We start from the raw sequence: 24,508 nt of genomic DNA, 5'->3' as shown, positions 1-24,508 counted from the left end.
TGTAGAAGCAAGCAGAATTTGGCAAGGGTGACTGTTGGCAGCGTCCGTTGTTTACTTGTTTTGCAGTCGGGGAACCAATTCCACACCATTTCACATGGCTTTAGAATAGCAGATGCAGATTCTTTAAGTTCCAGCTCAAAACTGTTTAAGATTTGATAACGTGTTTTAATGATATATATTAGAGACATGGCACACAACTTGAAATGTGTTTTATGAACAGATGCCAACGCTTTTATGAAGATATGAAATGATGATCAAGTCAAAGAGCAAGAATCTAACTTTTGAACCCTTCTTCTCCATGGAAACAAGAGCAGAACCACAGACATGTATGACATTAAACACTAAAACAAGACTTTGATTGAGTTAAAAATGGTTTCATATCTAAATAAATAAATGCAAAGCCACGCAGTGCCATACTCATGGAACCATAGCTATTGATAAAAAATCCTAAAGCCTGCCTACATGGAGATATTTTGGCCATCGTGTACTAACATCATATTGGGCCTGTAGAACAGATGGGCTGTCACACGCTCATTGAATTCATTCTCATAAACATTTGCTACCTCTCGGCTGTATGACAGCATGCTGCGTGAAGGCAGAGGAAAAACTTGTTTGTGGCTGTACATTTTGGCATGTGCAGTGGTGGCCCCATCCACGCCGAATCACCCGGGGCTTAATGTTCCGCATGTGTGCGCATGTGTTCTCTTGGCTTCGCAATACGCCATATACGCATTCGGCGGTGCAACAGCGTTGTTCAGCCCCCGTCGCTGGCTTGCTGCCATTCCTGCTCGCCTCTTGGCTGTATTATCTTTTACACCTGCAGTTACTTATGAGGCTGGGGTAATTGTCCGTGGGGTAGATGGTCCCGCATTGGCAAAAGGAACGTCTGTTAATCCGTGTTGAGCGCAAGCCACCTCTTCATCCCTGCTGATTTGGCCGGGTCTGCTTGCTATGGTCAGTGTATTTTGTCACAATGTCAGCAGTCCTTGTTGCAGGACTCTCTGGATGAAATCATTCATCTTTCTATTCATCTCTGGTCTATAAAGCCATTTATCATGAGGCCAGGGACCTCCATCAATTATTCCGATGGGAGAAGGCATGAGGAAAGGCAAATACATCTTGATTTAATTGGAAAGCAAGTATGCTCAGGGCTGCTAAGCACATTTTCCCTAAGATGGAGTTAGCAAGATAATGGTGCAGAAGAGAGAGAAAATACAAAGTTTTTAGGAAGAAGAGTAGGTAAGATGGATGAAAAGACAATGGGACGTAACAGGATGGAAGATAAAAAAGGGAAAGACTTGCCAAGTGGATGAACAATGCTTCCCTGCAAGTTCAAAAACCAGCCTGGAAAATCCTGTTTAAGGTTAAAGGGAGAGAAGATTTCTAAGACATTCCCGCTGCCATCTGTAACGCATCACATCTGTGTGTTTCATCGCGCAGCTGCATATCTGAAGAGTAGTCCTTGTAACGCTGCTTCTCCCTCATCGTTCGTCTTCAGAACTTTAAATTTACGGTCATCAGCTCACAGAAATGGCTGACAAAAGAAACAGATGAGGAGTCCTCAGGTTTACAGATGTAACTTTAGCTCTGCACCTCAGGAAGGTAAATGATAACCTAATGTACCTAGAGTAATGCCACACTCGGAGACTTACAACCCATAATGCTTGGGAAGTGAAATTGAAATAATCCATCCATAAGTCACTCTCCTATTTTTACTTTAAAGTTATTACAGGTCTGCAATGTGCTCTCGGTTATACACTGTTGGCAGAATAACTGATGAGGAATCAGGAATCACCATTTATGCACATTCATACATGCAGATGTAGCTTCAGGGGGCCTTGCTCAAAGACGCAACCACATGTAATATGCTGCTCTGGGAAAAAAACAAAGAGGGTGTTCATGTGGAGATGGCCCTTTTGTTTAGTATAATTACAGGAAATGGTTCCAGTCACAAAGCCACTTAGAGCTTGTATGTGTGAGGTAGCTGTCAGATAGATTCCACACCATTTTCCATTCAAATCTAACCTGAAATTGTGTAAGGAGGTTATGACCCTGAGTTAAAGGCCAGTTGTTTTATCCTATCACTTTATTCAGTCAGATTGGGAGTTTTGATAAAGATTGATATTAGATCATAAAAAAAGGGTTTTTTGCAGTTGTTTGTAGAGCAAGTCAGCCTTCCACTATCTGCTTTTTTCGATTTTCTTAGCTATGGCCAGCTGAGCGTCCTCTCATCAAGGTCATCGTTTGTGATATTTTCCTCCCCTTGTCTTGTCATATTCACCCTAGCATCCCCCCGGCGTTTCTCCCACAACCTCGACACACACTCCCCATGCTATAAGCCTTTAGATATGTCAGCACCAAGATGACACCCAATCTATATTTTATAAAGCCCCCATATAATTGGTGGCAGTGAGGGAAGGTCATGTCTTCAGGGGCTGCCCCCTACTAGTTTTCAACACTAAATCTTCAAACATCAGCCCTTGAGTGCTCTCTCACTCCTTTAAGGCAAATGCAGTGATTATTTTGCATGTATGTAGTCTTGAAACACCCAGGAGAATGTGATTATTCAGTGCTGAGACACCCTTCTGGGATAGACTGTTGCACAGAGATGACTAGTTATTAAGATCAGACATATTTATTTTAACAGTCACTTAACAGTTAAGACGTCCATATGATCTTAGCTTATTTTTTGAAAATTTTTAAATTGCATTAAGTTAAGTTACATTTGATATTGTGTTAATATCATATGTTTTGGATTTAGATCACACTTCATTCCTCTTTCTTTGAAAATAAATATAATGGGAAACAAATCTGAATGACTAATATTGCTTTGGTAGCTTTCTTTTTCCTCCAGCAGAACTGGAGGGGAACATTAAAATGCAGGTTCTTAATGCTTCTTTAGAGAACATTTGTTTTGTTTTGTTTTTTATTTGAAAGAAAAGTATATTTTTGAATGTTGAACTGTTTCTAATAGTAAAAGGGCAGAACTGGAACACACTGTGCAACAACTTCCATTTATATAATAGTTTTGTCTGCCAGCCTTTTCTCTGTTGACTTGATGCACTTCACTGTTGAAAAGCTGCTCTCCCAGACGGAGGTGCTCCCAAAAAAAATCCTTAAACAACAGGAAACAGGAGCGGGGTGGTAGCCTCCATAATCTAATACCTTCCTCATTCCTGTAATTGACCCTTGGAAGCACTCCACTGCACAGTTTCTATGTAGGCTTTGTACTTTGGAAACAGTCACTCAAGTACATCTTTGTTCATCTCTTGACAGGAGGGAAAGTGTCCCAAATATGGAGACACGGATGAGTAGCATTCTAGGAGCAAGGCCAGTTTGCATTTCAGTATAAAATGCTGGCATCTCCCCAACAGCTGTATAATGAGTTGGTTCAGATAGAAAGGAAGGCCACAGAGAAAAGATTTGTCACATAGTTTCCGGCAATACACACTTGGATGGCAGCTAAGACAGTCCTCCAAAGGGAAACACCTCCAAATGCTCTCCAGGATGCATACATGTGGTATCAGGGCTCATCTGTAAATCCCAAAAGGTGGCATTCCCTCTGTCCAAATAAGCAACCCGATATGATAATGATGATGGTGGTGGCGGTGGCGTCAAAACCTTCATGGCCAATTTTGTTTCAAGACACACTAAAGAAAAAGTCGCCTGGCCACAATCTAGCCTGGAAGAGGAGCTTGACAGTCTGTCTGTCTGTCCAAATAGATATAACCTATTTGTTCCTGCAGAAGAGAGCAGCTACTGCAGTGGTTGGGTTCCCAGTTTGAATCCGCTCAGGGCCAGAGGCTTTGGTGTGTGCAGTTTGTATGTTGTTCTCACTGGGTGCTCTGGCTTGCTCCCACAGTCTAAAGACATACATTTAGTGAATTTTCTAATTTAAATGGTTTGTAGCTGTGAAAAGGAGAGTGAATGGTTGTTTGTCTGTCTGATGGCCTTTTCCCACTGGACAAAAACCCCGTGTACTATCAGTTTATCACCAACAGCCTGACAGTCGTCTGATCGTGCTGGAAATTGAGGTACAAACTCATGGATTTGCCGTATCTCATTGGTTTTTATTCATTAGCATGGGAATTTCCCCCCAATATTCCCAAGACTTCCAGGTAAAATACCTGATTATAAACCACCCTGGTTGTTTTACTTAAGCATTCTGGCGTGCTTCTTACCAGATCATCTACGTCATGACATCCAATACAACACAGCTGATCATCTGCTGCAAAAAAAACCCTGGGTTGGCTCACACGGAACATCGGCAAATGCTGATTTTAAAGGGGGTAAATAAATAAATAAATTAAACTGCTTTCACCCACTGACTTGAGGTGAAAGGGGTATTTATTGGCTCTGCAATTCTCCCAAAGGCAACTAGCTGGGATGGGCTCCAAAAAAGTTTTGTGCAGACCTCTGTAGAAGTCATAACTGAATTTTAAAAGCTATAATTTACACAGTCTGGATTCAAAATTGGAACTGCTGCTATGGTGCTGTATTAAATATGCACTTTCTGATCTAAGATGTATTTTCCTTTTCTTTTTTCTCAGTTCATGAGTATCTTTCTAACTATCACAGGTTGATGATTAATAGCTTTTTGTGCTGTGAAGGACACAGCCATATGCAGTGATACAAATGTGTCACATCAGTAGAGGACTTTGCTGATCTTGAATCAGTTTTGTGCAGAACTCATTGACCAGAGCATTTTCATATCTCTGAAAAGATGTCTGGAAATATTAATACAGTGTTGTTGTTTTTTTTATCTTTTGTGGACCTTTTTCTTCGAATTAACACCTGAATCCAAATTGACTGGGTTACTGGGACACTACTGGACATTTTCAGGTCTCTCCAGGGTTTTGGTTCAGGTCTGGGTTCTAGCCTTTCGTTGTATGATGTTTCTATTTTTGAAAATATGAAGACTAATTATGATTGATAAATGAAATCTAACTAACAAAAAAAAATATCAAATTAACCGCAACATTAGCCGCCAAGACTTTAATAATAAGAGAATTGATAACAAATATAATATATCCTGAAACCACTTGAATCATCTACAGTAAAACATAAACAAGACAGGAACATATTTTTCTGCTCTAAACAAAGCTCATTGTCAACACCCACTGGTCCAATTTGTTCTTTTTCAGAGGAATGCACATGCCAGCTTGCAACAGATCATTTCTATGTAAATATAACTATAACTAACTTTTGACCTTTTGTTCTGTAAAATGTTTGGGAGTGTTCTAGGACAATATGCCTGCTTCATGCTGGGTCAGTCCATTATTTAGGTTATTATTTATTTTGCTTTGCGTAGATAGTTGCAAAAAACTCTCATTTACTCTTTTTTACCAACCGCTGTTGGCAGTAACCAAAACCATCAGTTCATAAACACAGTGAATAGAAACACAGAAATATATAGATAACACCCTCTGACCTGGCACAGACCACATGATGAGCACAGCTGTAGTGAATGTTCAGGCCTCCAGCAGGGACGTCAGTGTCAATCTGCACTCAGCGAGCTGTGAAGTTACCTAAATTAAAAGCCTTTTTGCAGTGGTAAACATAACAGAAATGGCGGAAGCCCACATAGACGGATGGTTGTTTCAATACAAAGACACCCCTCCAACCCCCCCCCCACCCCGGCTTCCGGGTCACTGATTTGTCCTATCAATTCATCTGCTGGTTAATTTATTAATTAATTTCCCATCTTAAAACAAATCTACAGCCACGCTTGTTTTCAAAACTCTTTTCAATTGTTTCATCATGTTATAATTAAAAGAAATTTTAATCTGAACTCTGAATAAGTATCAGCCGAACTCACCCAATGGAACTTCAGAGAAAACTGAGCAGCAGTTTGCATGTGGATCACAGGCTTCAGTTTAACTTTGTAATGTCAGATTAGTCAAACTCGCTCGCACCGAGATCACACTGACCAACCGTCAGCGTCTTCATCCCAGAGCTCTCCTCTGGATTCCTAATATCTCTGCTTTTATCCTGCTGATTTGACAAAAAAAATAAATAAAACAACCTTTAAAGTATAACAAGATGACACAATTTCAGAGGCGATCCAGTCCTGGGGCCACTGGGGAACATCACTGTTTTCGCTCTAGTTTCCTCAGTTCTACTATAACCATGAGTGATTAAGTCCCCTGAATGTGAAGCTTCAATATTTATCTCTGTCTCTTGATTTGAGCATAAATCTTTTTATCATAATTTGGTCTTTAGGCTGTTTTGGACACGTTCAGTGGCCCCCGTGGCTTTCTTGGGACGCATTCACTGCCTCGAATTGGAAAGAATTTCTGGTTTTCATATGTACACATTCAAAGCCTGTCAAAAGTACATTTACACGTGTGTTTGAACTATTTCCCACCTTCCCCCCTTTATTCTGCAGCCCCTCGCTGTGCACAACATGTTCATTTTACATGCACTTGGTGCCCTTTAGGCCATAATTGGATTCTCTATTACCGACTTCGGTAGGTTTAAATTCAAGCTGTTATCAGGAGGCCTTTTCATTTGCAGGAGTTCTATTAAAATGGCTCCAATGTAAATAGAAGAACTGTCCAGTAATTTATCATTTCAACAGAAAGTCAAATATAACACCTGAGGCATAGCCAAGATTCAATTTTAAATTCAGGCACTTACTGGTAATCATCTCAGGGATACTGAATTTTGCCTCAATGCTGAATAATTACACGATTTTCTGGGCTTGTTTCCTTTGTTAAACGCTATTTAATTAGCTGACAACATTGGACAGGATAATTAATGCAGCTGTGGGGGGTCACAGCAGGTGGCGGTGGGGGTTTTGGAGTCCCAGCGACACAGCGCTGTCTGCCTGATGCAGCCACCCACAGTCAGGTTTAGACCCCGATGAGACTTAGCCCGTTCCCGTCCAGACCTCATTTTGAGCCTCGGTGGCCGCAAAAGTGCTGCAGCCATGCAGGTCTGGGTGGATAAATGATCCCTCATGATCCATTGCACAGCGTCCTCTGTGTTCCTGGCCAGAGAGTGTAAGCGGTTTGTCTTTAGAGGTGGATGAAGGGCATTCCAAGCTCATCACTTCTGCAGCACGCCACACAGGCTCAAACTGGAAATTATTCTCTATGTTCACCTTCACCGTGTGGGTGTGCGTGTATGTTACATGTAAACTGGTCCTAGTTTTAAAAATTAAGACTTTTTTATAGTTCACAGGACTGAGACACATCAGCTGTATAATAAAACACAAATTCTTCTTCTAGTTGTCAAAAATTAGCGCTGTTCCTTTATTATAAACATTACACTTATGTAATCAGCATTATTACAAGTGTATTCTCTTCAGGGTTAATATGAAACCTTCTCTTCAGTCTGTACGGATCTAGATCGAGCAGATCTGGAGTTCTTGCACAGGCCAACCACTATTCAATTACAACTGCGTGACCGCGTAATTAATCACGCTGTGTTTTTGAGGATAAATCAAGCTAACATCAGTTTTCAGCTGGAGCATCCTGATGATGACAGCTTTATTTCCTGCAGGTTACCAAACTTTTATCATTTTTAATGGTGCACATTAGCGGCAGGACTGTAGACACTACGCTCTCACAACAGCTGTCACGTTAATGGAGAATGGTTCGGAACCTTTTCAGAAACAAGTCCATCAGCCACTAAACCAACGTACTACAAATTACGGGACACACCCTTTTTCCCTTTTATCCATTTAAAGTGACAAGATCTAACTCATACATTCCCATGCATGCCTAAATCAGCTGAAACCAACATCAGTTTTAATAACACGTCTCTCTAGGGGCTTGGACTCATGCTTCACTGGTTCTCATCCTGAATGTTCTGGAGGGATCGAAGTCCACAACAATAAACATTCCGCGATTTAGAGATTCGTTCGGCACCGACAAGGAAATGAAAGCAAAACTTCCTGGGTTTCTTTATAACAAGAATAGAGGCGACCTGCGCGGGCAGCATTTTTATCCAGGAGAAGAGAGGCAGAGTGGCAGTGATTCATGGTTGAGCCCAGAGTCCCTCTCTCCCAAAGTCCCTCATAATTAAAGTCTAAGCATATGGCCTTGTGACCACCAGAGCACAGAGGTATCTGCTGCAGTTTTTTTTTTGGCATTTAATTTTGAATCAGTGGCACCAACCTTCCCTTCAGCCTTCCATCAGGGCAGCACCAATGAAAAGTGTGTCACCTTCATATGTCATAAGCGACATCTGTTGGCCTAATTACCACGTATTTGGTTTTTCTGTTAGTTTTTTTTTTTTAAACATTTTGATTTTCACTCACTCACTTTCTACCGCTTGTTCCTCCACTGAGGGTCATGGGGGGATTGGAGCCTATTCCAGCTCAATGGGCAGAGGCAGGGTACACCCTGGACTGGATGCCAGTCAACCACAGGGCTAATACATTTAGACAAACAACCATTCTCTCTCACACTCACAACTAATGGCAATTTTAGAGTTTCCAATTAGCCTAATCCCCAATCATGCATGTCTTTGGACTGTGGGAGGAAGCCGGAGTACCCGGAGAGAACCCACGCAGGCACAGAGAGAACATGCAAACTCCACACAGAAAATCCCCTCAATCCCAACCGGGAATTGAACCCGGGGCCTTCTTGCTGTGAGGCAACAGTGCTAACCACCACACCACCGTGCCGCCCCATTTTCATTTTAAAATAGAAAATAAATACCGGTAGTTATTTTTATGGGCTTTACTAAACATCCGGGTGTGGTGAGCAAGTGACAATCATGTGACTGGACAGGACATGGAGTCACATGATTGGACGTCTCCACAATGGTTGTATTACCTGTATACAAAAGTAAAGGAAGTTTTCCAATAATATCATAACTTTAGGTATATTTAACAGTCCCAGGGCTTTAATATAATCTCTTATATTACATTACACCTGTTTGGACTGTATTTATTTATGAAGTTAAAATAAAATGACATTTTCTATACAGCAAAATAATAAAACTGAAATATAATTTTCTTTGAAGGGGAAAAAAGCAGGGTTCTTATCAGATATATAGCCTAATATTGCATCTTTAATGGGAATATTAACTTTGAATAGTGTCTGACTGGGCTGAGAAATGGAGGTTCCAGGTTCAAGCCCCGGTGTGGACAAGACTTGGAAGGTGTTCTGGTAGTAGGGGAAGGTGCCAGGACACCTTCAGAGCACCGCTGAGGTACCAATGAGCAAGGTAGTGAGCCTCCTAATGCTCACATAGAGCCCTGATGAGCTGGCAACTCATGCAGGGGAGGAACTTGCCGTCGTCCATATGCAGCTGCGGTATGCTCCAGCACCCTTCCCCTGACCCCGAAAGAGTTTCAGCAGTAAAGCAGTAAAGAAAAAAAAGAAACTTTGAATAGTAACACTGTCACTATATCCTGTATAAACAAAAAGCATTAATTGACCCCTACCACCAAAATAAACTACCTACTCTTTGCTTATGTCAGCACCATAAAGGATTGAAATGATAATGGCATTAAATACATTAAATAGCCGATTATGAGTTTTCTTTAGGATCCCTGTTACAGGCGCTCATGTTTAAATGGTTTTATATCTGAATTAATAACCATGCACTCTCAAACTCTGTTAAACTCTAATCTTGTGAAACGTTGTATGGCATGTTTAAATGTCACACTGCATTTAGCTTTGGCACTGTCCCATTATGAAGGAAATATGAGAATCACTTAAGATGAGTGCAAATAAAAAAGAAATTGGGTTAATCGATGACATATTTTCTATAAGATTCTGCTAGCTGCAGTACCAGCAGTGTTAAAAGACGTATGTATCGCATTAGAATGCATATGGTGCCCAGAATGCCACAAATTTAGCTTGATTTGTTCGAAGTCAATCCTGTTATTGTCTGTAGTTAAAAAACAAACAAACAATATGGATTAAATATGACCGAATATAGTATGTGAACCAAAGTGTAATGCAGGGGATATTTTTGCTTGGTTTCTGTGTAACCAGGACGATGCTGCTGGCTTCTTGCTTGTCAACCTGATGGTGGCCAGGCGACAGACAGAAATCACTTGGTAACCAATTAGAACAGAGTTTTACTGGTCATTTAGCAGTTTAAAATCAACTGAGCTGGTGAAGAACATGTCAGGTGTGACAGCATCATCCTGCCGAGCACGAAGCTCTAATCCCCAAAGTAACAAGGCTGTTTTTATTAACATTTTATTATTTTATTAATATTGAGGACATTTTGGTCCAACTTTCATGCAAAGATGGATGGATGGATGGATGGATGGATGGATGGATGGATGGATGGATGGATGGATGGATGGATGATGGATGGATGGATGGATGGATGGAAGCAGGCAAGCAAGCACTTATTCCTTTCCTGCAACTTTCTCAAAGAGGACAATGAAGATGCTTTTGTAGTTCTTTTGAAGGTTCTTGCGTAATCCATCTTTTACGTAGAGGGTCCTGTCATACAATAGAGAAGAGCAGACCCAGCAGACAGACAGGGGCTATGCTGAAATAAGAGGATTTAGAGGGTATAGCTTAAACCCCTTACATTGGCCTCAGTTCACTGCAGTGCTCCTGCTAGCTTTGGACATGGTTGTAATGTCACTACTGGAGATCACCAGTGACATCGTCCGGGTGTGCCTGGTCAGCGGGACGAGCAGTGTTTGGATTAGTGTAAGCATCGTGTGGCAGGCACTTACCTGCCCGACAGATGAGCTTACACACTGAAGGATTACGGCATTTTTTTTAATACTTCTCTTCCTTTTACGTATGAAATCTATTCTCTCTCACTCACCCCACCCCCATGATATCTGCTTATTCTTTCTAATGTCCTCAACATTTTTCTTCCTTATCCAAATTGGATGGGTAGAGAAGTCATTCCTGCTGTATTACATTTAGTTCCCTATTAGATTAGAGAATGGGCCCTTCAGATACCTCCTATTTCTCCCCACCCACGCCCTCTTTTTCCTCCTTCCTCACTCGTTCACTTTTCCCACCCACTAAATCATTCATTCACAGGCTTATCCAAGAGTGAAATGGAGCCCAGACCAATCTAGTTAATGTGGGTTCTATGAGCCATAAGATTACTTTCCGACCTGTGCTTGGTTCTATGAATCTTCTTTAGAGAAGCAACAAACATAACATAAGTAGTTCCAGCTGTGTGGGAAAGTTCCAGTTGGCCCGCAGGTCGTCTGGCAGGCTGTGTTTCTGTTTCTGTCAGTTTGATGTCCTGAATGAATCGGGACTTTTAACAAGAACACTCAATTCACTCTCGCCCCAATTTTCTGTCGATATATTAATCCTTTTCAGCTTTACATGTGCTGTTTAGTCCTGGGTGTTTTTATGTTGTTTTTCAACTGTTTTGAGTACTTGACAGTGCTCTGAAGGTGTTCTGCACATTCCCCTAGTACCAGAACACCTTTGATGTTCTGTCCACACCAGGGCTCAAACCGAGAACCCTCCACTTCTCAGGCCGGCTACCAACAGTCTGAGCTACCACCACCCACTGTTAAATCAAGTTGACTCTACAGTATGATGCAAATTAGTACCAGCCATTAATTAACAGGACAGTAGTAAACCAAGCTCCCGGGTGCATATAAAATAGGCACAAACCAATTTGGGAACACAAGAACTATCTTGGATTCACTCTGAATCGTGACGATCAGCAACATAGGGTTAACACATGAGTCACCAAAAGTTGCAATATTTGTTCACGGCCATTGATTTTCCAGTCTTTGCACGGCTGTAAACCAGGAACAACAGAGGCAAGCAGGTCACATCAGAATTGAACGAACAGTGCATTCATCACAAAGAAGGCCTTCGACACTGTGAAGACCTGCACCTTGGGACGTCAAATGTAATTGCACAACAGAGTCATGCCGCGTGACGAGGCGGTGAAAAATTAGAAAATGTAGGTGCATGAAGAGAATAGAACAGTCTTACCTTCATGCAGCTTAACTCGGTTAGCCACACTGTTTTTATCCTTCAAGTTGGACAATGAAAAAGCATGCAAGCTAACAAAGATGGATCACAGAGCCCAAATCTTGGGAATTGAACTGTGGTCCTCTTTTGGGGATTTGTGGAAAAAATTGGAGGGTTTACATCCCTCTGGAGTACTTCACACAGTCTTTCACAAAAGCTGCAATATTGATTCAATTTTACTTTGATTTATGTAACTGCTCCGCTGCCCAGGCCCAGCATGGTCTCGTCTATATCTTTTTAAAAATAATGCTTGTAGACAGCTCAGCCGGGGAAATAAAACTGCCTTTAGAATTCATTTCCAGTTCTTTTATGACAAATTCCACACCTCTGTTATCGTCATTAGTCACATGGGTAACCTTTGTGTAATCCGGCTCCTGAACGCAGCCTTAATTACTACAGTTGGGGGCAGTTTTTCCTGAATTCTTTAGCTAATGGTACTTTTGTGACACACAAAACGTTTTTTTTTATGTCCACACATGTTTTAAAGCCAGCATATGCCACTGGGCTTATGCGTGTTTCTGCTCCAACCTCAGGTTTATAGAAGAAAGGCAAATGAAAATGAAAATACTGCATAATTTTTTGCTTTTGAAATCAGAGCTCTTACATCCGTCAGTGAGTCTACAGCAGGGTTTGTTTACACTGTGATGGCTTGGTTAATAATGCACATGAAGAGAGTTGAAAGTGGATGCGATGGAATTCAGATGTCTCCTGAAATGTGCTGAACTGGCAGACTGACTGAAGCAGACAAGCTGCCTGATATTGCCCGGCTGCAACGTTCAAAACCAACCCGACCGGACTCAAAGACTGTTAATAAGGTCAAGTGAGTAATGCAATAGGGCACTTTGGGTGATCCTTAGTGATGAATCATCACAAGATTAGCTTTATATTGTAACTGAGGTTAATTGGGTTGTTAATACTGGTGCAGCTGCAGCCCTGAATCGTCCTCCATGTTGTTTTTGCCACAGGCTCCGACTGATCACTGGAAAGAAGTTTTCTTGTAATACCACATCTGTTTGGAACTTTTTTTGACATGAGATCTGAAGGACAAATCACACATTTACTCCCATCAGATCCCGAACAATCGAGCAGAGCCTGATATAGCACATATAACGCAATCTGCCACAGAAGAGCAAGCGCTGCCATATTTTCCGAGTCCTGCTTCTCGGATGCACTCTGGCAGCAGCTGCGCACAGAAACACTGTGAACTTGGGACATTTGCAATGTGAAGTTCAGTCAAATTAATCATTCTGTCAGACAATGAGAGCAAAGCACCCCAGGGCTAAAAGGGAGACAAGGCCTTTCAGCTACAAGAAGAATATGCCACGTTGTAGCGTATACGTTGTGGGCTTGTTATTCATCCTCACTAAAGGAGGCAGCAACTGTGGCAGCAGGGGGAGGGGAGTTATGTACTGGTGTGCTTCACACTGCCAGGGAATACATCCATCGCCAGTTCCCATAAGAGGGGATAAATGAATGTAGCTGAAGGTGAGGACAATGCAGAAACATCACATTTAGAGGTAAATTCATCAAGTTCATAGGTGGTGTCGCTCCTCTGCCAAATGTTGCTTTTTCTCAGCGCCCTTACAAAGAAATCTTTCTTGGCCTTGCACATAGAAATACTCCTCCCGTATAATTTGTTCCTGCCAGGGTTGCGAAGCTAGTCTTAAGTGACCAACTAAATGATAGGGCCCTGGTCCAAAATGCTAAATTTGAAATTGGGTTTATTTCTCCATCACAAACTCACAACACTTTTTTAAAATTACTGTCTTTAATTGTAAAATAGATGTTCAGCCTCCTGATTTGATGATTATCTTGCATGTCTTTGCAGTTAAAACAGAGAAGAAGAAATGAGCACTGCTAGTTCTATCCTGTAACCACATCCCTTTGCAGCTCATCGGTGTGGAGATACATATCCTGATCTGTCAGTGCCAGTGAATTTAAGATACTGTATACTAAAAATACGATACGTAGCATATGAGGCCCCCGAGCTGTCCATGAATGTATGATATACGATAAATTGATAAATCTAGAATCAGGTTTGTTTATGTCAATTCTGCAAGTCTCTAAAGTGAATAGTGGAGCTTTTGATACTTCACAAACTTGCAGAAAACAGCGTTTTAAAAAATCTGCGACCCAGAAGGCATTTTAATAAACAACCATTTTTGATGTACAGGTGAACTGTGCACGGTATGTCTTATTTTTACTCATACTTACATAGCATTTGCTAACACAGTCAACATAATAATTTCAGTCATTAGCAGCCACCTGATATGTGCAAGTTGTTGTAGAGCAGCAATAACATGTACCAGAGGGATATTAACCAGTATGAGACCTGTTCAGTGGTTTCTGTTATTGGTTAATACTCCTGTCTGTATTAGAGGACCAAAAATAGTGATAACTGCTGAATTCATGATTTTAATCTGTAGAATATGTTAGCACAGTAGGCTCTCCTTAGCTAATTTTTGCAACCCTGCAGTCCATCATATGTGTAATTGTACACATTTAATGTGTTTTTTTAAGCCCAAACCAGCATTGAACTCCACTTTTCTGTATTGTACACCACGGGCTACCGCTGTAACGTGTAATTTCCCCGATGTGGGATCAATAAAGTTTTTTATCCTTATCCTTATCCATTTTTTCCTGCTGTCCATGTGGACCGGATTCCCTCTTCCTATGTCATTTCTGGTTCAGAGGTTTTTTAGATACCAGAATAAAATTCTCTCTCAACAATGTCTCCAGAAGCCATGCTAGTGAGTGAATAAGTACATTTATTAGGAAACCCTTTTATGAAATGTTGCATTAGAGTGGATTCTAACCTTAAGCATGCGCTGCACCATCTTCAGCAAGAGCACGGCCGTTGTTTGAAGCAGAATCTTTTTTACAGCGTGCATGACATCGCAGCTGACTGATTTACATTTTCAAAAGTTGAGACCTTATGGACAACCTGGTAACAGAAGTCAATGTAAGTAGCGCGGATTCTAGTTTACGTTGACTTCATATTAATGTGGTGTGATCTACCTCCATGTTGGCCCCCTGGTGTCCCTCCTCTGTTGCCATCTTTGTTGTTTTTATCCTCCATTGAACGAACCCTGAAGTTTCATTTGGGTGCCTTTTATGTAATTCAAATAGTTTCATTTCACGCTTTTTTTTTTGGCATGTGGGTTTGGATTGATGAATTTCTTCACACATTTGATATGCTGTGCTTCCTCGTCTGCTCAGTAACTCTGTATATTATAAGATGTCTTTATCTTTTTCCTCTGCAGTTTAAGGCCCTGTTTCAGGCCCAGTAATTCATCTCATATCCACACAGTTTGTGACAGTCTTCTGTCTGTGGACTCTGTCTCTGTAACAAACATCATCAAGACCTTGTATGGCTGTAATCCTGCCACTGCAGAATGATCCAGCTGTCAGTTACCATGGGAAACAAGACAGTGTACATTCTGTAGCTCAGCTTGTAAAATAGGTACAGTTAATGTTGCTGATTAAAGACGGGTCCTCTGATGAGGTTCTGCCCCTGGTCGGGACGGAATTGGCAAAAAAAAAGGTATTGGGGAAGACAGCAGTAGAAGTAAAGGATGTAAAAACTTGAGAATGTGTGGGTTCTGAGACAGATCGTCTCGGGTTAAAGATGCTGCAAAGCTCATCTCTGACTTTATAACAGCCAGAAACTTAAGAAAGGGTGGATGATAAACTCTGAGAGTCGCCCATTTACGTATTTATTTTGCTGAATATATAATTCATGAGTTCAGCAAAAGCCTGAATAGTCATTTAAGACTAACCTTTGCTTGCAATTGCCCATATTCTTTCAGTGCATGATGAATCTTTGCTCTCCCTTGCATGTTCAGTGAATTTCTATTTGTATTTGCATATTGTGTATTCTCCTCGACTGACTATTTGTTGCTAAGGATAAGACGACAGGTTATTGGTCAGTGAAGTACGAAGCATACCAAATGTGAGACGTGCGTGCTGCGCATCCGAGCGATAACCCTCTGAACACACACGGCTGCCTTCAGGGTTCAGATGCCCCTAGATTGAAGATCCTGTCCAGAAAATGACGACCGTTAAGCAAAATGTCAAACGGCAGTCTGACCTCTGCCAGGTAACCTTCCCATGTTTCAGGAGTCCTGGTAGCAAAGCTTCTCTACACTAGCCTGATATTAATTTGCAATTTCTATTCAAATGCTTTTATATAATGATCTGGGGAAAAAAAAGGAAACTTCTAAATGAGTTATCCTTGACCTTTTAAGGTTTTCTTTCAGCTGTTTTGACACAACATTAGCCACTTTTAGCAAAACTTTAAAATTGAAAGGTCTTTGGTTTTGTTTTTTCAAGGATTTTCAAAGTTAAGGGGGCTTTTTTTGTTTTTTCATCTGGCTCTGCAATGGTGGATCCATTTTCTTCTGCAGACTCTTTTAATTCTATCAAAAGCCTTTATGTGACAAAGCCAGACTTGGTTAAGGATTGTTGTGGGCGTATTTTGACGATGGACTTTCTTTCTGTTTTGTTTTTCTACAATGTAATGAACCTCTACCCTTCTGGCCTTGTGTGAAAAGTCTTTCCCGAATCAAAAGAAATAAATCTGTTCGTTGTTAAGAAGTTGTTTATGTGGCATCGGAGGCAGCTCATTTTCAGCATCTTGCACGACCTAACAGGAACTTTCTCAATAAAAGGATGAAGTAGTTTGAGGTCAGACAAAAAAGAAGAAAATATTCCGTCCACTAAACTTTATAAATGTTGATGAAAATAGAAATAGAGACTTTGGAAGTGTGTGACCTTGGGAGCTGTCAAGCCCCTAAATCCAAATCAGCAACACTTAATCAAGATGTCTGATTTTTTTTGGCCACCTCCCCACTATCTCCTCATCCCAAATTGGTTTCAGCTTTGATGGTAGATAGCCTTGCTTGGTTCTCTCTTGTAATCCAATTTAATATTAATACAGCGCAGCTCTGACTTGTTTCACATTTTCTTTTGTTGCAGATGTCTGTGAAAATAAAGTACAAATCATAATTCTCTTGTCCGTCTGCAGTCAACACTCCAGAGTGTTTAAAAAATAAAAAGCTAAAGTCATGCACTTACACGAGTATTCACACTTTGATTTGACGCTTGATCTTCATCTCTGAAGAAATGGTTCTACAGGTTGACTGGAGTCTGCCTGTGGCACGCTCAACTGAATGTGCATGATTTAGAAAGAGACACCTGTCTGTAGAAGGTCAGGCAGCTGATAATATCAGAGTTAAAAGCTGAACCGGGACATCTGACGAGCTGGACTCTGGACAACTCTGGAGGTAGAGTTGAAGAAGTTTGAAACTCTTTCATGACTCTTCCACAGCTGGTTGCTTGACCAAACCGCAATCCAGAGAAGAAGGGTCAAAGAACCCAGTGACCTCTCTGACTCAGCCCCAGAAAGGATGCTCAGATGTTAAAGAGAGTCAACCATCCAGTCAGAAGCTTCTCCTCAGTCAAAAACACCTGGGAGCACTTGAAGAACTCTCAGACTGTGATGGATCAAGATGAACCAGGACTGAACTTGTCTAGCTCATCCTCTGAACAACAGTGGAGCCTGTTGAGGGAAGGTTCACCCTCCAACAATACAGACTCTACACACAAAGGTGTCTCTAAGGGACAACTCCGTGAAGGTCCTGGAGTGGACCAGCCAGAATCCTCACCTGAATCCAACCAAACATCTCTGGAAAGACCTGAAAAGTCAAACTACAGATCCTCTCCAGCTCTTCATCCAGATGAAGGCCAGAAGATCCTCAAATACTGCATCACCAAACCCACAAAGTCTTGGAAGCTTCAGACTTCAGCAATGAATGAATAGTCCGATTACTGATTTTCATTACATTTGTAACAGGACTCTAAAATTCAGGCTTATTGAGGACAGATTGAGGAGAATGAATCCTGCTTTAACATCACCACTCTTCTATGTGTTTGTACGGGAGTGATGCTGCCATAATGCCCCATGATTTAACATGAAAAAATATATGAAAATATCTGCTTGTTATTTGCAGGCATGGTGAACTACAGCGAGGTGTCCGGCTACCCCCTCGTCCAGCACTGGAGTCTCCGCTCGGTGCTGTACCATGTCAAACTCAACCAGTGGGTCATCTCTCAAGGTAAACCATTGCATGCTTCTCTGCTACCAGTGAAGGTTTTTACTGTTTCTGCTGGGAAGTGGAGGCACCACAGCCACACCTGAGACGCATTGCATATCAGTTTCAGGCATGCAGCTCATCGTAGGAGCCCAAGAACATTTTATCATTTTAGACCAGTGGTCCCCAAACTACGACCTATGGGCCGGATATGGCCCGCCTCCACATTTGGTCCGGCCCCCTGAACAATATCAGAAAGCATTTTGATTTTTTTTTCATATATGTGTATTTGTATTTGATAATAAAGTTGGACTTTAGATACTGCTCATATGAGTCATTTAAGTAAGAGATTCTGCTCTGACAACTAAGCTGAACTTGGACCTGTTAAGATTGTGCACGGCACAACAGAAAGTTTATGTTCTATGGAGTTTTTTATGTGAAGAAACCAGAGAGGGTTATTTGGTTATTATTTATTTCATTAATAGTTTTATTATTTATTTCCTGACTTTTGTTCTTTGAAGAATCCAGAAAGGGTTATTTGATTGTGCTTTCTTGAAAACAATATTTTTTTTATGTTTAGGCACTCCTGCAATCCTCACACTTTTTCTGTTACAAACTGACCCCAGCCCCTTATAAGAGAAGGGAAAAGTTATGTGGCCCTCACAGGAAAAATTTTGGGGACCCCTGTTTTAGACCATTTTAAACTGGATGAGATTTGACTTTCATCTATTGATTTGAGATGATTTGCTCACACAGGCATCTTTGCTCAAACCTGCATAAGCTGCTCCTGCATTAGTCGGGACTCGATTGATGTCAGTTATTTCTTTCATCTCTTTTACATTGAGCCACGTTAGTTTTGCATTATGGTCCATGAACATATTAAGACCATCACAGACCAAATCACTTACACCGTGTAGCTCAAAGGGGCAATTTGCTCCATTATCCAAGGTAGTTTTCTTTGTCAACTGGACTGTTTTTCTTCTCTTTTGAAGAGGTTTCACCTTCTATCAAGAAGGCTTCTTCAGTTCTGAACTCGCTGGGGACAGAGCTTGAAAATGTAGCCCTTGAGCTCCATTAGCATGCTAATGATCTGGGTGGTCACCTGAGAGTCGTTGGCAGGATCGTTGGTAGGGTCGTTCACCTAGTTCACCTGGCTCACATGGTGGTGAGTCTGCAGGTCTCCTGAAAGGGTGTGAACGTTTGGTTTCTTGTTGGAAGGAGTGGAGGACTGCATTGTACGTGGGTGATAGGAAGTGTTTAAATGTAATTGGACTACTGAGTCCTGACCTGAAGAATGGCACAACACAGATGTGCCACTTCTTCAGGTCAGGACTCAGCAGTCCACTTACACTTAAAGGAGAGCGGGCACTCCTTTGAGGACAGCCAAATACAGGTACTGGCCAGAGAAGACCGCTGGTTTGAGAGGGGTGTCAAGGAAGCCATCCATGTCAAATTGGAAAAACCATCCTTAAACAGAGGTGATGGGCTAAGGCACTTCCTATCACCCACATACATTGCAGTCCTCCACTCCTTCCAACAACAAACGGAACGTTCACACCATTTCAGGAGACCTGTTGACTCACCACCATGTGAGCCAGCAGACAAAGGGAAGACACCTCAACTGAAACTAGGTGAGCGACCCTACCAACGATCCTACCAATGGTCCACAAGGGCTATATTTTCAAGCTCTGTCCCCAACAAGTTCAAAACTGAAGAAGCCTTCTGGATAGGAGGTGAAATGTCTTCAAAAGAGAGGAAAAACAGTCCAGTTGACAAAGAAAACTACCTTGGATGTCTATGACCTGCATGATTGAGAATCTATACAGACAATTTGCTCCATTTTATATATATAAAGTCCTTGAAATTAAAACAAACAGTCAGTTAGGTGCAGTGTCAGTGGTTGAAGAACCTCATCAGCCAGCAAATGGGTAGGGGTCATGCTCCTTTCAGCTACATTAGCAAAAAGCCACTTAAATGGCACAAAAGCAAAGAGCTGCTGAAATGCCACAAAACAAAAGCATCAAGCTCTTCGAAATCCAGGAGAAAACACTGTTCCTCACGTGAATAGTTCCACAGACAACGATAATGAGTCTTTAAAACAGTGTTGCTAAGCAGGAACCAAAGGTCAGCCGGTGTCTCGTGACAGGAGGAGTCATCAGACGGTTTATAACCGCTGCAAATCACTGGTAACGTGACAAACAAGCGGCACGGCAGGGACGACACATTCAAGATCACAATCCCTGCACAAAGCATGCATTCAGAATTTGTATGGTTGTATTCTTTCAGCGGCAGCCATGAAAATCTGTCAGCGCCAAAGGGAAAAAAAACATGAACTCTGAACACTCTTACCACTGTCTTTTTCAAGAAAAAAAAAGCTGTGGAGCGAGGAGAAAGAAGAATCTAACCTTTTCAAAATGTCACAGCTCTGAAAAGATGTGTTAAGGGTTGCATTTAAAATGAAATCCGTTCTTGTTTAACCAAATGTTTAGTCCCCCATTTCCCTCTTAACCCACTTGGAAACATCTGATTTCGATTTTTGATGGGACCTTCATAAGTAAAGCAAACTGGGTGTGAATGTCTGAGTTTTGTCTGACAGTCCTGGTGTCGAGCCCCCGCTGCCTCCTCCTCCAGCACCTGTTACCAAGCTTGGTCTGTCTATATAAGAGGTAACAGAGGGATCCACCAAATAATCTGATGGATCTTTGTAACAAATGAATGCGTGTTGGATGTGATAAAGGATTGTGACTTTTCTATTCTTTATTTTTCAAACGGAAGGTTTAACTTCTGAGTTGCAGTGCGAGGAGGAAAAAGCTTTAGTTCACGCCGGCCCTGCGCAGATTCACTTTGCTACGTGGGTTTTGATAGATTTATTTTCGTTTCTCACCCCGGCTGTTTTAATGCATCTCACAGCAAAACTATAATGATGGATCTCGAAACAGATGTAAAGGGATAGATGGCTGGATGGATCAGAGGAAGAAAGCTGTGCCTGTTCCAGGGTTTTTCTTCTTTTGTCTGCCTGTCAAGCTTTGCATCCACAGAAAACCAAAGCTTTCTGTCACTTCCTGCCTTGACGCATTGAGGATTATATTGGATATTTCTTGATGGGTTCTCAATACTTGACGTATTATTTTACGTGAACAAATCTATTATTTATTGCTTCAATTTCTTTGCTGAAAAAATTTGGAGATAAATGAAAAAGCAATTAACACCTTGCTTTCATTCAATTCGTCTCACTCTACCTTCATAAACAACCCTTTCTATAGGGGTTGCAGCTGTTCTGTTATTAATAGTTTTGTCCCACCTCTAACTCATCTATGCTGTGGTTGTGAGCTGGAGGGAACTTCTTTCCCTCCGGTTTCCTATTTTAGCATATGTCAACACCCACCAGAGAGGTGAGGCTGCTGATTTTTACATGTGAGAGCAACGCCACCAACGCTCCTCCTCACCATCGTGTCTCTCTGCAGGGGGCACCTAATTTAATTTTAGAGATGTAACAGTGAGCAGAGCGTAAATGCTGTGATATTAATACCACGTCTGCTGGAAATGATAATGATAAATTGCTGTTGCAGGTTTTTCCAGCAATATTTGATGAAACTGAATCTGAGGGAACACTTGTTTTGTTCTGCTGTGCTCCATCCAGGCTTTCAATAATGCTTTTCTCATCTCCTTTATGTTCCTGCTTGTATCTAACTTAAAACCTGTCGTACACTTTAAGTTAGCTTTGCTTGAAATAACAAGCAAAGAATCCTAATATTTTAGCCTAGCTCTCTGCTACAGAGTCCTTATTTCGTTTCACTGGCACATCTGGTTGAAATAAAGAGGAAAACCTCAGATCGCTTCCACTCTAAGTTCCCATGATGGTCTATGTCAATTGCGTGTTGCACTGTGGTGCCATTGTTAGCACATGCCTCAGAGCAAGAAGGAAACCCCTGGTCACATGGAACACCTGGTCACAGGCCACAAAGGTGCATGTGTGGGTGAGCTATCCAGTGACTCTGAATAGATATATCCAAAGACATTTTACCCTAATTAATTAAGAACACAGAGGTAACATCAATGGAAATGTCAGCACAAAGGTGTGATCAGGTTTGGTTTTCATGTCTTTTCCAACAAAATGTGATCTTGTGTTTTTTTCAAGTGAAATAGTTGACAGTAATAAATAGTTGAAAGGAGAGGATTGGGGTCTTAAAATGTTGGAAAGTGGGGCTCAGATATCTGGACACACAAGAGTCCAAAAGAGACCTAGAACTGTCTGCAGGGATCATGGAATCCTCTCTATCAGCTCTTGTTATCTGCCGTGTGTTTTGTTTCTGTTCTTTCATTCTGAGACAAATCGAGATTTGAAGTTATTAATTTCCCTGAAAATGCGAAAGTTCTCATTGAGAGTTCTTTTGCGAATGATTCATTCAAAACTAATACCATTATTGCCCTTTGTCATTAATTAGGGAACAGCAGCTATACAACTTTTTTCCCCCTTTTGTGGTCATGGGGAGGGTGGTGGAGCCTGTCCTAGCTGCATATGGGTGAAGGGAGGGTCCACCCCTGAAAGAGTCACCAGCTCACTGCAGGGCCCTATGTGAACATTTGGGAGTAGTACCTTGCTCAAGGGTACCTCATTAGTGCTCTGAAAGTGCCCCAGCACCTCCCACCGCTACCAAGGACTTGAACCCCAAACGCTCTGCTTCTCAGCATGATGACCTACTGCCACCCCAATCATCTAAATTTGTTTATTATAGTAAGAAAGGAGTTTATTCAGGTCAACATTATGAATCAGCACTCTCTGAATCAATGTGCAGTATGTTTTGGTTGCTCATTATTTGTTTTAGGGTTCGTTTCTGACCTGTCTTTTCATTCATCTTCACAGCCTTTAGCTCAGCTGTTCATTCTCTGGATGGGGCAACACAACGCAGTGACTTTGTTTCCATTCTGAGGCAGTTTGGGAACCACTTTGTACAGGAGGCAGTTTATGGTTTCCAGGAGTCATGCACCATCTGGTACCCCAACAAACAGGTCCAGAGGCAGCTGTGGCTGGAGTACCAGGACATCAGCAAAGGTAGGTGCAATCCACTTAAATATTTCCATTACTTTTGTTTCCCAGTGATTGAAATGTTTTGTTTATATTGCAAATGTGGGAAAGTGACTTGAAAATACAGCATTTTAACTACAAGCTGGTAGTTTTGAATTGAGTGGGAGTAGTCGTAAGATGAACCTTGTTGAAAATTCTGGCTCCGCAGAAAGGACTTTGGAATGAAAATGACAACAATATACCCTTATGACTCGTTAGATAGGTCAAATTATACTTTTGCCTTGAATGCGATTCCTCAAGTGTGGCCCAGTGGCTTGTACAGTGCCATGGGAACTACTGCGCCACAGTGGTCAATCCTGTTGCTTCACAGCACAGAAGGTTCCAGGTTTGAGTCCTCAGGGGCTTTTTTTGGGTGGGTCCTCTCCAAGTCCTCTGGCTTCCTCCCACAACCGACAGTGGTGAGCCTAGGTGAGAATGGTTGTTTCTATATGCCAGCCCTGATTACACATCTCCAGCCATCACGGTAAAATAGATGAGAAGCGTTTGCGCTTTGATGATAATCACAATGTCTGGCCCTACATCAGCACATGTGGGGCAGAAGTAACTAAAAATGGACTTCTGTATGTCATTGCTTACAAAAGAATCAACGCGTGTGATTGCCAGAGGGAGACCTACACTTTCTGGACCGAGATCCAGGCTATGCGGTGTCAACTAGTCCATCCACTTCTTCATTAGCTGAAATCGAGCATATCACTACCCCTCATTGCACTGCTGGACCTGGGTCAGTAAATCCAATTAACATGTAAACGTACTGACAGCAGCTGGAACTGGGCTCTCCCAAATCCTCCACCTGAGCCAATTTTTTGTATTAGACTTCTAAATGTTTTGGCAGAGTCCTGCTTTGGTTTTGCACCCAGACACGCTGTGGCAGCTTGTGTCTTGCTGTCCTTCAGGACTTTTCTGCTACAGTGAACAAATACACAGTGAGTGCGAGAGCATTGAACAGAAGAAGAGCCTTTAATGTCATTGCGCATCATAAAATAACTATCATTTGCTGTCCTCAACAAGTTCTCTAAGACTACAAGCGAGGCTCAGCTATGCCCGTAGAAGCTGAGCGTCCTTTGACTTCAATGGGTCTGCATGGGACGGGTTTGTTTCATTGCCTTGAAACTTGACCGTCATCGGATAAATGCCACAATTTTGTCCAGCCCCCGGACGCTCAGCGTCTATGGGGGTGAAACAGGGTTTGCCGGGTTTCCATAGGATGAGCGGAGGATCGGCCAAAAGGCAGAATCTTTTTTTCTTTCTGATTTTGACACTGTCACTTGAGCATTGGGAGCTCTGTCCCATCGTGGACAAACTGCAACCCATTTCTTCGTGTTTGCTTGGCAAAATTGCTTGTCCGTTTCAGAAATACGTAAGTTTAAAAGTAAATATTTGAACACATA

At 41.8% G+C, this 24,508-nt stretch overlaps 1 protein-coding gene across 2 annotated transcripts in view; it reads left to right on the top strand.

Annotated features, from left to right (window-relative positions):
* astn1 (astrotactin 1) overlaps nt 1–24,508 on the top strand; it is a 260,250-nt gene that overhangs the window by 141,529 nt on the left and 94,213 nt on the right. For both annotated transcript variants that reach the window (XM_057056562.1, XM_057056561.1), the window contains 2 exons: nt 17,954–18,058; nt 22,899–23,087. In XM_057056562.1, the coding sequence (XP_056912542.1) occupies nt 17,954–18,058; nt 22,899–23,087 (294 nt within the window). The remainder of the gene's footprint in view (nt 1–17,953; nt 18,059–22,898; nt 23,088–24,508) is intronic.

Source organism: Takifugu flavidus, chromosome 15 (genome assembly GCF_003711565.1).
Source record: "Takifugu flavidus isolate HTHZ2018 chromosome 15, ASM371156v2, whole genome shotgun sequence".
NCBI classification, from domain to species: domain Eukaryota; kingdom Metazoa; phylum Chordata; class Actinopteri; order Tetraodontiformes; family Tetraodontidae; genus Takifugu; species Takifugu flavidus.
The sequence above is the reverse complement of the archived record's forward strand: the minus strand, read 5'-3'. Positions and strand labels throughout refer to the sequence as shown.